Source organism: Lytechinus variegatus, chromosome 2 (genome assembly GCF_018143015.1).
Source record: "Lytechinus variegatus isolate NC3 chromosome 2, Lvar_3.0, whole genome shotgun sequence".
Taxonomy (NCBI): Eukaryota; Metazoa; Echinodermata; class Echinoidea; order Temnopleuroida; family Toxopneustidae; genus Lytechinus; species Lytechinus variegatus.
The window spans coordinates 890,243-905,836 of NC_054741.1; the positions used below are offsets into that span (position 1 = coordinate 890,243).

The following is a 15,594-nucleotide window of genomic DNA, read 5'->3' on the forward strand; positions in this document are numbered from 1 at the left end:
CATGTACAAGTTTGATTGATCTTGTCTTTGATCTGTTTGTATTCTTTGTCTTTTGAATGCCAAATAAAATAATAATAATAATATTGCATTACACAAGAGCGACACCCCCCCCCCCCCGGTTTAGAGTGTACATGTATCCTAAGTTCCTAACCAAGTATTTTCCCCTTTTCACCCCCTCTCCCTATAAAAAAACGGAACTTTTGCATAACATCTGCATTATCGGGTATATTCCCTATTCACATCTCCGGTCTCATGTTCAGGATAGAATATTCTATCTTCCGGCATCCCCCCCCCCTTTTTCACACCCCTCTCCCTATAAAAAACGGAACTTTTGCATAACATCTGCATTATCGGGTATATTCCCTATTCACATCTCCGGTCTCATGTTCAGGATAGAATATTCTATCTTCCGGCATCCCCCCCCCCCCCCGAAACTGACAGGCAATTTTGACCCTTTTCCACTGTTCACGTGTATTTCGCTAAGCCGATTAATACAATGCCTTTTACGTGCTTTTGTTTACAAACACTCATGGTGTCTAAATTTTGACAGTCAACCCCCCCCCCCCCGAGGTTATTTGAGATACATGAAAATTTATCTCTTCCTGGTTCCAAAGTTTACCCAAGCGCAGATTCCGCCTTTATAACGGACTGTGCACCGGAACGGTGATATTACTGTTGATTTGAACTTTGTTGTCAGTATCGATGGTAAGGGTTTGTAACTCGATGGATTTGCAATGGTGAAAGAAAAGCATGAAATATCATATGCGACAACTGACAAGTACCTAAAGATACGTTCGGAGAGCACTTTTGCCTGTTGAAATGTAAAGGTAGGAGACGAATTGAAAGAGGTAGTTTTTAATTCAGGGCATTGCCGATACTATGGCGTATTTATTGGAGCACCGGAAGAAGTCAAAGGGAAGTTCACCTAACGTTGAACATAAAATTCATAGTCAGGATAAACTTAGTGTAGTAGGTTTCACGGTACACCATGTATCTTTCTTGGGCAAGTGTTGGTCCTGAAAAGGACCACCCAATCTCGACGTTTGATAAAGGGAACTCTTACATAACATTGCATTATGCAAATTATCAGTGTAATGCAAATTATCATTCTTCTGAGGACGACAAGAACACACTTGTCGAAACGTCGAGATTGGGTGGTCCTTTTCAGGACCAACACTTGCCCAAGAAAGATACATGGTGTACCGTGAAACCTACTACACTATTCTTCTTCGCCATGGTAACCTTCAGAAGTTACAGGATAAACTTTCGATTTAAATGGCGTGTACGTGGAAAAGAACATTGAAATATGTCATAATTATTGATTGACATGGTGTTTATAAGTCATTGCTAATATAATTAACACACTCTAAATTTCAATGATTGCAATGAATCCAGCCCCTGATTTAGATTTAAACCTTGTTGATTTAAACTTAAAGCTATAATGTTTGCTTGCAATTTGTTTGGAAGTCGCTGAACAACAGTTACATCCTATAAAATTATTGTCGTTTGTCGAGAGTCCCTCTCTTTTGATTCACCAATGTTCGACAAAGACTTCTTAGTTGTTCTTTGTCATGAATGACATGTGGCAATTCTTTGCATGGTCAGCCCCCCCCCCCCCCCCTTTGAAAACCATTCACTCTAAAAACGAGAAATGTTAACTTAACACTTAAATTGTTGGATTCAGCTTTATACAATGTTGGATGTAACATTTGGAAAAGGTTGTCACTCCTCCAACCTTTCAAATGTTAATTTGACATTCTAATTTTTAGAGTGTTCCGAGTGTATTTAAATTTCTTGCAACGACATACATGTATGACTCGGAGATTCCGCCATGATTTTCTTGAGACGTCTCGGCCTCGGGAACTTGCAACAATTGGGCACTGTCGATCCTGTAAAGGTTTGCGATAGATTATCCGTAGATTATTCAGACTCAAATTTCGACTTATCTGAAATTAATATACGTAGGCCTATCTTACACTACACATTTTTTCAGCAATCTCTATCTAAGTTTGATTTGAATATATCGCAACCATTTGTAAGACGTACGTACAGGGCCCTGAGTTATTGCCCCAAACCAGTCCGTGCTCAAACTAAGCACAGTGACGAATATACATACAGCAAGCTGTGATCAACTATTTTTCGTCGCATGAATGGGTTTACAAAAATTTATTCAAAAGAACATACAAAAGAGCTATTCAATTAAACGTTCTTAGGTACCCAGTCAGCTGATCAAGGAGAGTACAGTACCTCCCATAAAAAAGAAGAAGCCCGATTTCAGAGATAGATTTTACAATTATTAAATGTGTTTTTACAACAATGTTGATACTCATGGCAAGAATGGAATCTCATCTCCAATTTGAAACCAACAGCTGAGCAAATCGTTCACGCATAGCAGATTCCAAATAACAAATGTACAGAGGCATATCAGAAATGATTTGCTCAGAACCTGAATCTCTTCTCATTTCACGGATCAGTGTGCTAATTGAGCCAACCGTCGAATAATCAGCGCGTTCGTCGTGTCATGGACCGATCTTGTCCCATTTTTCTGCGCAACCTGGTTTTGACATTGAAATTTCAAATTCGTTTTGCTCATTGCGTGAAGTGTTCGTCACATATTAGCTATCAAAATAAAGAGGAATAATTGAATTTACATGATTGTGTAGATTAGATATTACAATTCATTTACCTTTGTGGAAAAAAAAACACATGGGAAATTGGGATTCCCGGTTTCGTAGCACAGAAAGCTTCACCATTCATGCGTAAAGGTAAAGTATAACTTCGTCTACAGTTATGATCCAACCTCTTATTCTTTGCAGAAAATCCCACTGTTGGGCCGACCGGAGGACGAAGCTGCCCATTCTGCCTGTATTACTGCGTCGAATACCTCGGCTGCTGTGCAACGTATACAGAGTAAAATGTGATATTTTACCATCTTATTCTCTTTTTTTAAATACAAGAAACCAACTGAGCGAGATTGAGAGGGCGAAATCATCCCGTTACCATGACTACAGAGGAAGACCAGACCAAGCCCTGTATCCTAAGTACTATACCTCTCGCCTTTCAGTGCTCTCCTTCATGGAACGATCTCAGAGAGCGATACAATGTCATTCAGTGGGAAGACTTTCTCAAGGATGAGGATCGGTATCTTGAGAAGATTGAAATTATATTTGTAATGAGCTCCACCGCTTTCATCAAAGAATCTCAACTGAAAATGATGAGAAATATAAAGGTATGTACACCTCGTATTCTCCCTGTTCGGGGTCCCAGAGGCAGAAACAGGTTGGGGTGAAGCAGGGGCGGCAGGGGGCAGCAGAAGAAAAAAGGATATACGAATGTAAGGAGAGGTAATGAGATTCGCGCTCGGATTATCAGTTTAGTGAGATACATAAATATCATGTTCATGAATACAAACAGTGCTTAAAATATGTTATTTTCAAGCTCCCTAGCCTATATCGAAAAAAAACTTAGCTCATTACATTCCCAGAATTCATTTTTACTGCCAAATTATGTCAATAGTACTGAAGGCCTACTTGATATTATTTGTGAATAAAAAAATAGGGCTATACCCTTAACCCTGCCTGCTTCCAGCTCTTTAAACATCCAATTCTGATAATTTATTTTCCTTAGGTCCCGTTTAGTAAAAAAAAATACTGATGTGGTAACTGTTTATTAAAGGTCAAGTCCACCTCAGAAAACTGTTGATTTGAATCAATAGGAAAAATCAGACAAGCACAATGCTGAAAATTTCATCAAAATCGGATGTAAAATAAGAAAGTTATGACATTTCAAAGTTTCGCTTATTTTCAACAAAATAGTTATATGAACGATCCAGTTACATCCAAATGAGAGAGTCGATGATGTCACTCACTCACTATTTCTTTTGTTTTTTATTGTTTGAATTATACAATATTTCAATTTTTACGAATTTGACGATTAGGACCTCCTTGCCTGAAGCAAGAAATGTTGAACTAATGGAATTCCACGTGTTCAGGGCAAAATAAAACTTTGTTTCACAGGACAATGAGGAGAAAATTAGAATATTTCATATTTCATGTGATAAAATACAAAAGAAATAGTGAGTGAGTGAGTGATGTCATCAACTCTCTTATTTGGATGCATAGAGATATGTTTGGATGTAACTGGCTCGTTCATATAACTACTTTGTTGAAAATAAGCGAAACTTTAAAATGCCATAACTTTCTTATTTTACATCCGATTTTGATGAAATTTTCAGTGTTATGCTTGTTGAATTTTTCTCTTTTTATTCAAATCAAGTTTTTGTTGGGGTGGACTTGTCCTTTAATGTAAGCATATTATGAAATCACGGGTCAGCGGCCGATTTAAATCGAGACTACGATAATAATTATCGAATGGAACATGATAACAAATCCTACATATACCTACAATAATGAGGGAACAATAGCCACAAACTCAATTAAAAACCCGGACTATCGGCCCGGGCTATCAGCCCCTTCGGGTGCCTTGTAGAATTTTTCAGTAAGATGCGTATGGCAATGCGAGACGAGCATTCGTTTCGTTGGGCAGTTTGTGTCAGTATGTGCAAAGGCCCATTTCTTTAAAAATCTATATTTGCGGTCTCTGGACTTTTGATGTAATAAAAATCTAGCACAGCTAAGAAAAGGAAGGGAATCCCTATTCTTAGCTATCAGAATGATAGCTGTTATTGTTTTTTTATTACTGTTTGTTAAGGATTGATCTTTAAACTCCCTTTCTGTGTGAGGTTCTCGACGGAATTGCGTTAAGTTATTTATGATAGAAAGTCCACAATTCAGACAACAAACACTAACTCAAATTAACGTGTATTATGATAATCGCTTTGAGACGGAGTATAAGCTATTCCGCTATTAAACAATGAGAAAGTGTAGGAAATACAAAAATATGATTGAACGCATCCAAAAACGTTACGTCAGGATGATGTCCAAAGATTGGACTTCAAACTATAACGAGTTATTAAAACGGTTTAAAATGAACTTATTAGAGAAAAGACGTAAATACCATCGGCTTGTTTTTTATTATAAAATTGTTCACAACTTGATTAATGTAGGAGAAGTGAATAGGTGCACACGAGCAAATAGAATAGGAAGAAATGATCACACTTATAAGATGAATGTTCCATTTGCTAGTAAAGATTATTGCATGAAGTCCTTCTATCCTCAAACAATTAATGAATGGAATCATCTCCCACAAATAGTATTTAGCAATCAATCACTTCATACATTTAAATCAGCTTTGTTAAAACTCTCCAATTAGACACCTGAATTATCATTATGTAATTTAGTACTTTGAAGAAATATTTATCTGACTCCCTGCTGTAGTTTCATTTTCATTTTCATATGATATTTGATATTCTGCCTATTTGTATTTCTTATCTAATGTTATTGATTATGTATTGTTTTATATTCTGGGATGCCTACTTGTATGGGTTTTTTTAGACCTTGTCTGGCAATCCAAGACATGTAAATATTTCATTTTATTTGTCTGAATAAATTCAAATCAAATCAAATCAAATATTTTGGGGATGCTTGGAGAGTTGGTTAATAAATCTGTAGCTACAATCATTATCAGACATGACGATTTTCGTTCCTCTAGAAAATGAATGTGCTGTGCTTCTGATCTGTTTCTCAAAAGATGGGCCAACATTTTGAAAAGCCAATGTTCACTTGAAAAATGAATCATTTAAGTACTTTATAACCATGATTACCGGCAAAACAGAACTTTTACCGCGTCCGCTTCAAATTACTGGAGTGGTTTGCCATAATATCTGTTGATTTTCATAATTTAGGCAGTAAAAACCCATCTCTTAACAGTAGTTTGAAGTTTTATTAGGATTGATTCATTGTAAGTGTGGAAGGCATAATGGGACAAACGCAGTATACGACTACTTCTACTGCTGGTAATAATAATGATAATAATAAAAAACAATAATAATGATGATGATAATACTAATACTATGATAATAATGATAATAATAGTGATTGCAATAATAGTAAACATTAATGATAATGACAAAATAAATTACAAAAGCACTGATATTTGCTCGAGGTTTCCAGCTGCTCGTTCCCTGATTTGACAAATAGTCTTCAGTTTTAACCAATGTTTGCCCTCCATATCTTCTTTTGTAAACCTCTTAGCTCTTTCAGACCTGGGGAATAGGAACTGACGGCATTGACCTTGCTTTGCTCCAGAAGTACAAGGTCAAGTTAGGAAACTCGCCAGGCGCCACCGCAGATGCTTGTGCAGATTTCGCTATGACCCTGCTCTTAGCGGCTGCTCGCAAGTTGACAGACAGTAAGACCCCATCTCATTACAGTCCTATAACTATTTTGAAAGAAACCAGGTTTATGTAAATACACAGCAAAAACTGTGGTGTTAACCGGTGTACATAGAGGACCACACCAGTTATTTTACACCGGTGTTACATTGGTGGTGTTAGTTTTACACCTATAGGTGTTATTACAACACCTATGGTTGTTACATTTACACTCTTTTGTGTTATGCTCAATCTCTAGGGTGTTATTTTAACACTTCAGGATGTGGGCCTCTATTAACACCAATTGGTGTCAGTTTTAACACCACAGTTTTTACAGTGTAAAAATCCCTCTCTTATTTACCAAGTCCACTTATATCGAGTTGATGAGTACAGACAATTTAAAATGGATAAAACACTGGTACTTTCTCCCATACCTGCATGGTGTACAATAAGAAAGTTTAAAAAGCTGTTTTGAAGTTTGCTTATAATTTCCCACACAGACAACACAGCTATCCGCTACATGAATATTTAGCCCATGAACAGACGTGTTTTTCATGACTGTTTCAGAAACGAATTTTGAATTCTCTTTTTTATTACATCATGGGCACTGACGAAGGGTCTGACTTTTCCTTTCATCTTTAGAGCTACGCTCCTATTAAAATGTGCGATTGTATTTTTGATCGTGATTATTTTTATTCCTTTAACGATCTTTGAATTAATTTATCTAGGTATTGCCTCTGTAAAAAGTGACCTTCCCGATTCCGACCAATACTGGGATAATGTAATAGCACTGACTGGCAAGGGAGTGTCTGGATCAAGTCTTGGCATCTTCGGCATGGGGGAGATCGGTTACGAGGTGGCCAAGAGAGCAAGAGGGTTTCGAATGAAGATATTGTACCATAATCGCAATCAGAGGTGATTTCTGTCATTTTTCTAGTTTTTATTGATTAAATCAACAACAGATCTTGCAAAGCATAATATTTACATGATTACAAAGCAGTAGAATCTTCATTTCAAGTTGTCATCCGCAAGAACTGAACTAATTATAGTTTTAACATTCGAAGTGGCTTTTAAGTTTTTGAGGGGTAAATGTTATCCCATAATCTCATTATTATTATGCAAAATGTGCGATTTCACGAAATGAAAAATAATCGAAAGGTTTGGGGTTTCTCTTCTGACTTCTAGATCGAAGGAAGACGAAGCAGAAGTTCAAGCAATTTATTGTTCTTCTCTTGAAACCCTTTTGCCACAAGTTGATTTCCTCGTCATCACAGTCCCACTTACCCCCGACACGAGGCATTCCTTGAACAGAGACACCTTTAAACTCATGAAACCAAATGCGATCCTTGTTAACATCGCAAGAGGTAAGATTGCAAAAATTATTCTTTCTTGGATAGAATATAAGAGGTGACAAGTAAAGTGATAGTTCTTCGAAAAATGACGCATGATTTTACAAACATATAGAATGTGTAAAGTCGGTAGTGTTTCTTAATCGTTGTAAGGTACTAATTTAGTATTTCATGATTTTTTTTGAGTGGTTAAATTAAGTCTGTTTCATTATGTACATCTGCTCATTCAATTTCACTTTGTTATAATGTTTTTGTATTTTGAAACATATTTTTTTCTTTGTATAATTGGTTGAATAATATGGTCACTGCATTTATTTTCTATGTTACATTGTGAGTTTTTAATGTGAACTCACATTGTAAGTCTTCGGTCTTTTTGTTGAGTATTTTTTTAATAAAACCTGATCGAATTTGAATGTCCTCACACTTCCGTTTCACTGCAGTGTGACGACATCAGTTATTTAGTTCGTACAACAAAATAGAAACGGGGTTCTTGGTAATTCCTATCAAAATAACCGAGTGATTTATGATGAATCATTTGTATTTTCCTCTTTAATCTAATACATGATATCAATGGACAAGTTTGAACATAGATGAGCAAGAATAGTTTTAAATTCTATTGGCAAAATAAAGTTGTTGTGCAGAAAGAAAAAAAATAATCAAAGTGGTATTACATTGCATTTGGCATGTTGGGAACATCTTCATTGTATACTTCTTGACTGATTGCATTGAATAGTTAACCGCAATCTATCACTCTACATTCTATATTGGTTCAGGCGGTGTAGTCAATCACGACGACCTCGTGGATGCTCTCAGGAACAAAAGCATTGGCGGTGCTGCCTTAGACGTCACTGAGCCAGAGCCGCTACCTCACGACCACGCCCTCCTAGCCATGCACAACGTCATCGTCACGCCCCACATCAGTTCCTGCACGAATGAAGCACTGGACGCCATGACGAAAAGGGCAGTCGACAATATTGACGCTGCCATGTCAGGCAAAGAACTCATATATGAAGTGTCATGAGGATACATTTGTTCAGTGCACAGTCCATGTGGGGACCGTTTCAACAAGAACTAAAATGGCATTCATCGCATGTATCAAACACATTACGTCATTGATGAATGCATGGTGCGAGAGATTAGGATGATCACCATTTTTGTCCTACAACTCGTCAGATCTAACAACTTTTCTTGATTTTTATTGGCTGAGAAGTACAGTTTCTGTGGTAACCGTCGGTAAAACGCCCAGAGCGTACTTTTATGAAACGCTCTTCGGAACATGATCATTTGGGCTGGTTGCAGAAAGAGTTTCAATAAAACACAACTGGATTTTCAACCAGTGAAACGCGCGCATAAGGGAATTTTGAGTTGCGTTAATCCTAGGACACACTATGCGATCCGATACCACGCTATTTTTCTAATCGCATTTGCATCAAATATGAAAGTTCCAAGAAAGACAATCATGTTAGTTGAAGATCTCCATAATCCTATTAATAATTTTGCTTTGCGACAGGCCCTGTGGTCGGAGTAAATTCCAAATCGGCCTTAAATCGCAGCTGATGATGACGTCATTACGATTTGGAATTGAATTTGCTTTTATTCTTATATGGAGGCTCGAACTATACTGAATGATAAATTTCAGTAGTCCTACCATAAACTCTGATCGCTAAGATTGTATTGTTTGGAACGTTCATATCAAATGTTATTACAATATATTTGAAATTCGGATCGCAACGAATCGTATAGATTGCCTGGCAATTCGTTCTGCATCAGGCCACAAGGACCCTTTACAAAATTACTTACAAGTGTGGCATAATGGAAAGTACAATGGCAACTTTGAGTTTGAACTGCTTTAGTCCTGTTGGTAGTTATAACAATAGCAATACCATAATCGCTAACCTATACCATAACCATAAGTCTTTCATAAAACGTACCCCTCATCGGTGATGAGGCAGATGATCATAAACGCATGTAGTTACATTGACATTTGAACTAGGATTTATTGAAATGCAAGGGGAGCATTTCAACATTTTTATCTTACAAGTTGTCAGATCTGACAACTTTCCTTGATTCTGATTGGCTGAGAAGTACTGTTACTATGGTAACTGTCAGATAAATGGCACTTGTCAGATAAAACGTGTGAAAAGTCCTTTAATGAAACGTTTTCCTGATTTAAAGTTGTGCTTTTATTATGGTTAGCAAACTGTGACAAAAATCTCTTACAGTATTAGTTCAATACATGACTGCACGGTGTGGCCTTTAACACTATGTTTACAGTGTAATCAAGCCTTGTAGGAGCACTTTCAGGATATTCCTAATGTAGGCAACGGAAAATTAGTAAATGTTTTTTCTTATAGGCTGTGACCACCAAACAGGGGTCGTGTGGTCCAGTGGTTAGAGCATTGGACTCATAATCGTAAGGTTGTGAGTTCGAATCCCAACTCTGCCATTGTCTCCACTTTGATAAAAAGGCCCGAGAGTGATATCTGTCGTCTATAACGTCAGCCACTATGACTGATTAACCTAGACGTAAAATGTTTCATAGGTAATTGGTTATATACCAGCTTGACGTTTACCAGCAAAATGCTGTCCTGCCGAGTTCCTACGGGAGTTTCCACATACAGAAACAGAAACAGGAAACATTTGCCACAACTGGATCTGCACCTGCATGGGTGCGATTATATAACAAACTTGTAATCTTCAACGTTTTTCAATTAGAAAAGTAATCAACTTTCCAATGGCGTTCAGATAATTATACTGATCATGTGTTCTAGTGTACTTTCATTTGTTTGTGGACTTTCATTATTTTGTTTGAAATTTTACCACTTTCCATATTTTTCGCAATGTGATTATGTATCTAGTCATCATTATGCATCTATTATGTGGATCTGGGGACCATTTCATCAACATTTTTGTCTGACAAGTTGTCAGATCTGACATCTTTCCTTGATTCTGATTGGCTGAGAGGCTCTGTTACTATAGTAACTGTCAGATAAAATGGTACTTGTCGGATAAAACGTCCGACAAGTCCTTTCATGAAACGCTCCCCTGGAGTCCCCCCCCCCGCGGAAAAAAAAACTAAGCAAAAACAAAAAACAAAAGAAGAACATGTGTGAATGATTAGGCGGAGGAGACAAAGAGGAAAAAAGTGATAACGATGGTGATGATGATGATATGATGATGATATGATGGTGATGATGATGATATGATGATGATGATGATGATATGATGGTGATGATGATGATGATGATATGATGATGATGATGATGATATGATATGATGATGATGATGATGATGATGATGATGATATAATGATGATATGATGATGATGATGGTGGTGATGATGATGGTGATGATGATGATGATGATAATATGATGATGATGATAATGATGATGATGATATGATGATGGTGGTGATGATGATAATGATGACGACGACGATGATGATGATGATAAAAGAGCGAAGTTGGCTCTGTCGGTAAAGTGTCTGTCTGTCGAACTGTAGATATCGTGGGTCAAAAAGTAAACTAAGAATCAATCTGTACATATTTTTTTAAACAATTTATAATCAAAAGGAAGAGTAATACAAAATAAAATCTTCGAGAAATCTCTCTGAATATCATTATAAAACACAAACATACTATAATATATACATCAATTTCAAGGTGAACATACATTCACACACACCTTGCTTCACAAAAAGGAAACATTTGAACACATTTGAACGTAGTAAAATATTGCATCCGTGATCCTAAATCAAAATCATAAATTAAAAAAATTAAAACAAATTACACCATAATTACCAAGCTTCATTTGCATCCGTACTTTTGAAAATAAGATATTGGCTATTAACGAAAACGCGAAACAAAGGTCATGAATAGATTCTAAATCAATTCAGCTTATTCTCAAAATATATTTCTTTTTGATAACGAGTTTCAATGATTAATTTTTTCGAAGAATATTTTCTCTTAGATCTAAACGCATATATGATGTATTTTTTTAATTAAATATAAACATTGAAATGCAGTATAACCTAAAATCAAACAAATTATTCATTATTTCTTGGTTGTATCACACAGAAAATCTTGAATCAGGTAATTTATTAGAATGTTAATTTATGAGATAAGATTTAATATTCATTATCCCCGGACCCTTCCCACACACTCAGAGCACCCGCCCACCCCCCCCCCCCAACAACACCCCCTACACCCTCACACACACATCTGCCCTGATCAAATGCATCTCGTCTGTCCGCATGAAGTGTCTTGGCAGCTATCATGAAAAAAAGGTCATGTCATAAGTTTACTCTTAAAATAGATTAATTCGGAATACCTCGTCGTCATGACGTATACAAATTTTCCCACTCTCTCAGGTGACTAGATAATTTTCCACGAGCCTCCACTTTCCATTTTTCCTCCTTTTTATTTTCCAGTAATTCTTTCCTAATCTCTTGAGGGGTTGGGGTCGTCTTTTAGCTTTACTTTGTTTAAAGATTAATTCGATTAGAAAAATGATATGATTTAGTAATTGTTCCTTCCCTATACCAAAAACTCCAATATGATTGCATACCGTGTGCCGTATGTATTATCACCCTAGACGCAGAACAAATTTCATCATTCTCATCTCCTGAATTGGTCTTTCGAAAATGAATTGCTCATATTTCCTTTCCATGATATTTTCAATAGTGATTCGCAGCACTTTTCTAATGAAAATTGGGCTGGTCTCCCATTATGTCCCCCCAATAAATTATAAAGAAATATGGAAATGGGCAATTTCGATGCCAGCAATAACGTGTGTCCTTTCAGATGTCTACACATTTTGTTTACTCTTGTCTCGAGATGTTCAAGAGTTATTTAGAACGGTCGTAAAAACCTACTCTAAAAGAATGGCACACAAATCTTCAATAGTTCAGAGACTGCATGGCCATCTTCTCCCACACCAGGCGCGGATCCAGGGGGGGGGCACAGGGGGCACGTGCCCCCCCCCCCTTGAGAAGCAAAAATAAAAATTCGTAATGTAAAAATGCCATAAAAACAGAGGTGTGCCCCTCTTTTGTAATTGAAGACCTTTTTTCCTTTTTTTTTGCTTGTCATTTTTTTTGGCTACGAAATACCCTTAAGTTGTGGTTGAAAGCCCTTTTTTTTTGGCTTGTCAATTTTTTTTTCCCGGGTACGAAATGCCGAAATGCCCTTTATTTCCCCCACCCTTTGGAAAATCCTGGATCCGCCCCTGTCCCACACTATGTCGCTATGACTGTCCATCATTTTTAAAAGGTTCCTAGGTTATACATTTGAATTTCTCCCTACTCACGTGACAATGTGTGTCTCCGCCCACACAAGACCGAATGTTTGGTAAATTTTTACCACTACGAGGGTAATTATGTGTCCAACCAATTGGGGGCAGTATTTTACTCAATGCAAGCATGTTGTCCAGTAAAGTTTAAAAAAAAATAAGCACCAATTACTTTAGAACGGACAAAATTTTCATCACACTAGATAAATACAAAATGCCCAAACGAAATGACCAATGTTTGTTGGACACCTAATTATCCTCATGGAGCACTTTTTCCCAATTTTCTTTGTTATAGTGCAACTGTGTACGTTGAAAGAAAGTTTTTTGACCCGGGAATCCAAGTGATTGTATGTTGGACTTTATACCACTGCTCTACTCCTAGAATCCACTTAGTGAAGAAGCAACACACGGTTTATGTAAACTTATGGTTTTCTCCAAGACCCATTTCGAGTGGCATGATAAAATAAATATTACATTGTCGTTTTCACGTCAAAGTTTTGATTTTTCGAAGACCCCGAAGTACCTAGATCTAATCAAGTAAAGGATGCAAAATGATCTGTAAGTACAGATAATTTTCTTAGGAATCAAAATACTAGTATTGTGCTGGTTAGATACCTACTTTTACTAGACTCGTAGTACAGTCCATTATTATGGATATGATCTGCTGCCTTGGGGATCGGTGCAGGTAAGACTGAAAAAAAAATGCTGTTTCGCAGGAGTTTTAATTTTTTTCCCGGGGGGGCCACTTACATTGACGAGTGGATACCATGCGCGACCAAAAAACACGTAAAAGGGATGTCCTTTTCACGATAGGGCACGTTACGTACGTAACGTGAAAAGGGTGTCAAAAACAGTTATGAAAAAAGGGCATCTATTTCGCTCGGAAAATTACGTGTTTAGGGTCGAATTTGCGGGGATGGTAAAACAAAATTAAAATGTTTTATAAAGGATGTCCTTTTTGCCCCAACACTACGTGTTTAGAGTCCTATTTGCGCGAGGTGTAGAAGGTGGGGTCGTACTAACCCAAATAAGGTAATTCAAGCCGACCAAAGGACCCGTAACAATAAAACATTCCTGTACTTGTTTAGGGGTTCATTTCAGGGAATATTTGCCAAGAGTATCGTTTTGTTTCCAATACTTGTTAAGGGTAGGGTTTCACACGCCAATACTTGTTAAGGGGTGCATTTTAAGAATATGGAAATTACGTGTTTAGGGTGCTTTTCGAGACCCCATGGTCGCGCATGGTATCCACTCGTGAATGGAAGTGGCCCCCCGGGATTTTTTTCTAATTTTTTAGTCTTCCTGCTACACAGACGGAAAAGTCTCCCACCATGCCCATAGGACTCGTCGTGCCGGAGCTTTGCCCGACACTTAACCATGTTAATTACAGCGTCTATGGAGAAAAGGGTGAGAGCTACCGCATCCTCCTCGATTACTGCTCAATTCATCCTTTTGGTGAAATATGTGATTTAAGATCCAAAAATTAAATTCTGAAGAGCCGGTGTCGAGTTCCAACGATCGATCGTCATGTTTCTTTTGCATCTTGAGCATTAATATGCCAGCCGATCAAGTTCGTGTTTGATACCATTTTCAGTTTATGATGACTGAAAATGGCCAATAATTGAACATAAATGTTTATTTTTTCGATTTTAATGAAATCGATCAAAATCCAGATAATAAAGGATAATCATCAAACCTTAGTCATTTAGAGTTAAAGGGACATCCTCTGCTGAAAACTATATTTAATTTAATGTAAGACGCTGAAATGTTCATTAAAAATCTCTTAATAACGAACTTATACTGAATTTTAAAAATAGTTTATTTTGTGGAAATATTTTATTAAATACTTTGTTGGCCAGACTCATTTTTCATTTGTTTGACCATAGTTGTTAGACAACCATTGCCCTTAATCGCCAGGAAGCGAGTAGAAAAGAAAGATTGTTTGTTGTCCTTACAGTTAGAGATTTGACGCTGGATCTCACAAATGAACGCTTTAATCATTGATGGGGCCAGTGGACGATGAACTCGATCCACCAATATATATATATACATACGGATTGATTGTAGTCTGTTGGGCAAACCCTTCACTCGAAATAAGGGTCTGAATGTGCAGCCTATTCATGCCTTAATGTGTAGTGAAGGCTCTCTAGTTTTGTATGTGCTAGTCTTTGCGTGGAGGCACACTTGTTGATCAAAGTTCCATTGAGGGTCTGTGCCTGCATGCAGACTAGATTGATTTCGCGAGAGATAATTATGTGTATAGCCATTGTTTTGGTATGATTAACTGACAAATTGAGTGGGGAGTGCAGGAGGGGGGGGGGGACTATGACATGAAAATAAATGTTCACAATAGTAATATACAAGACAAAATATACCAAAGACTTCTAGGGAAAATACCGCTATCAAAAAATTTCAATTGAATGTTGTGCATGCGTATATGTATTCCTTCTTCTGCAATAAAGATAAATAAAATGTTTGTTCATGGTTGTAAAATCATTGTTTCCTCAATGTAATAACAATCACCAAGTAGATTAGAGTATATTATGTTTGGTGCCTGTAGTTTTCAAATATCAAACGGAAGAATGAAGTGTCTTATCAAAACAGTTACAAAGTCCTTTGACTGACAAAACACTTTGACATTAGCGGAAGAAAACCAGTGCTTGCTACTAAGTGTTCAACATTTAC

General features: G+C 37.1%; 1 protein-coding gene across 3 annotated transcripts; it reads left to right on the forward strand.

The window, feature by feature from the left end:
- The first annotated feature begins 669 nt into the window (after positions 1-669).
- Positions 670-8,936, forward strand: LOC121407017 (putative 2-hydroxyacid dehydrogenase SH0752). Of its 3 annotated transcripts, none has more exons than XM_041597909.1 (6): positions 670-827; positions 2,958-3,229; positions 6,153-6,309; positions 7,000-7,186; positions 7,457-7,635; positions 8,394-8,936. In XM_041597909.1, exons 2-6 carry the CDS (start codon positions 3,002-3,004, stop codon positions 8,639-8,641), a joined length of 999 nt encoding a protein of 332 aa, XP_041453843.1. In that variant the 5' UTR covers positions 670-827; positions 2,958-3,001; the 3' UTR covers positions 8,642-8,936. The 3 variants fall into 3 exon arrangements, with proteins under 3 accessions (XP_041453843.1, XP_041453844.1, XP_041453845.1); XM_041597910.1 differs by lacking the exon at positions 670-827 and adding an exon at positions 1,809-1,897; XM_041597911.1 differs by lacking the exon at positions 670-827 and adding an exon at positions 2,729-2,765.
- The last annotated feature ends 6,658 nt before the right edge of the window (positions 8,937-15,594 follow it).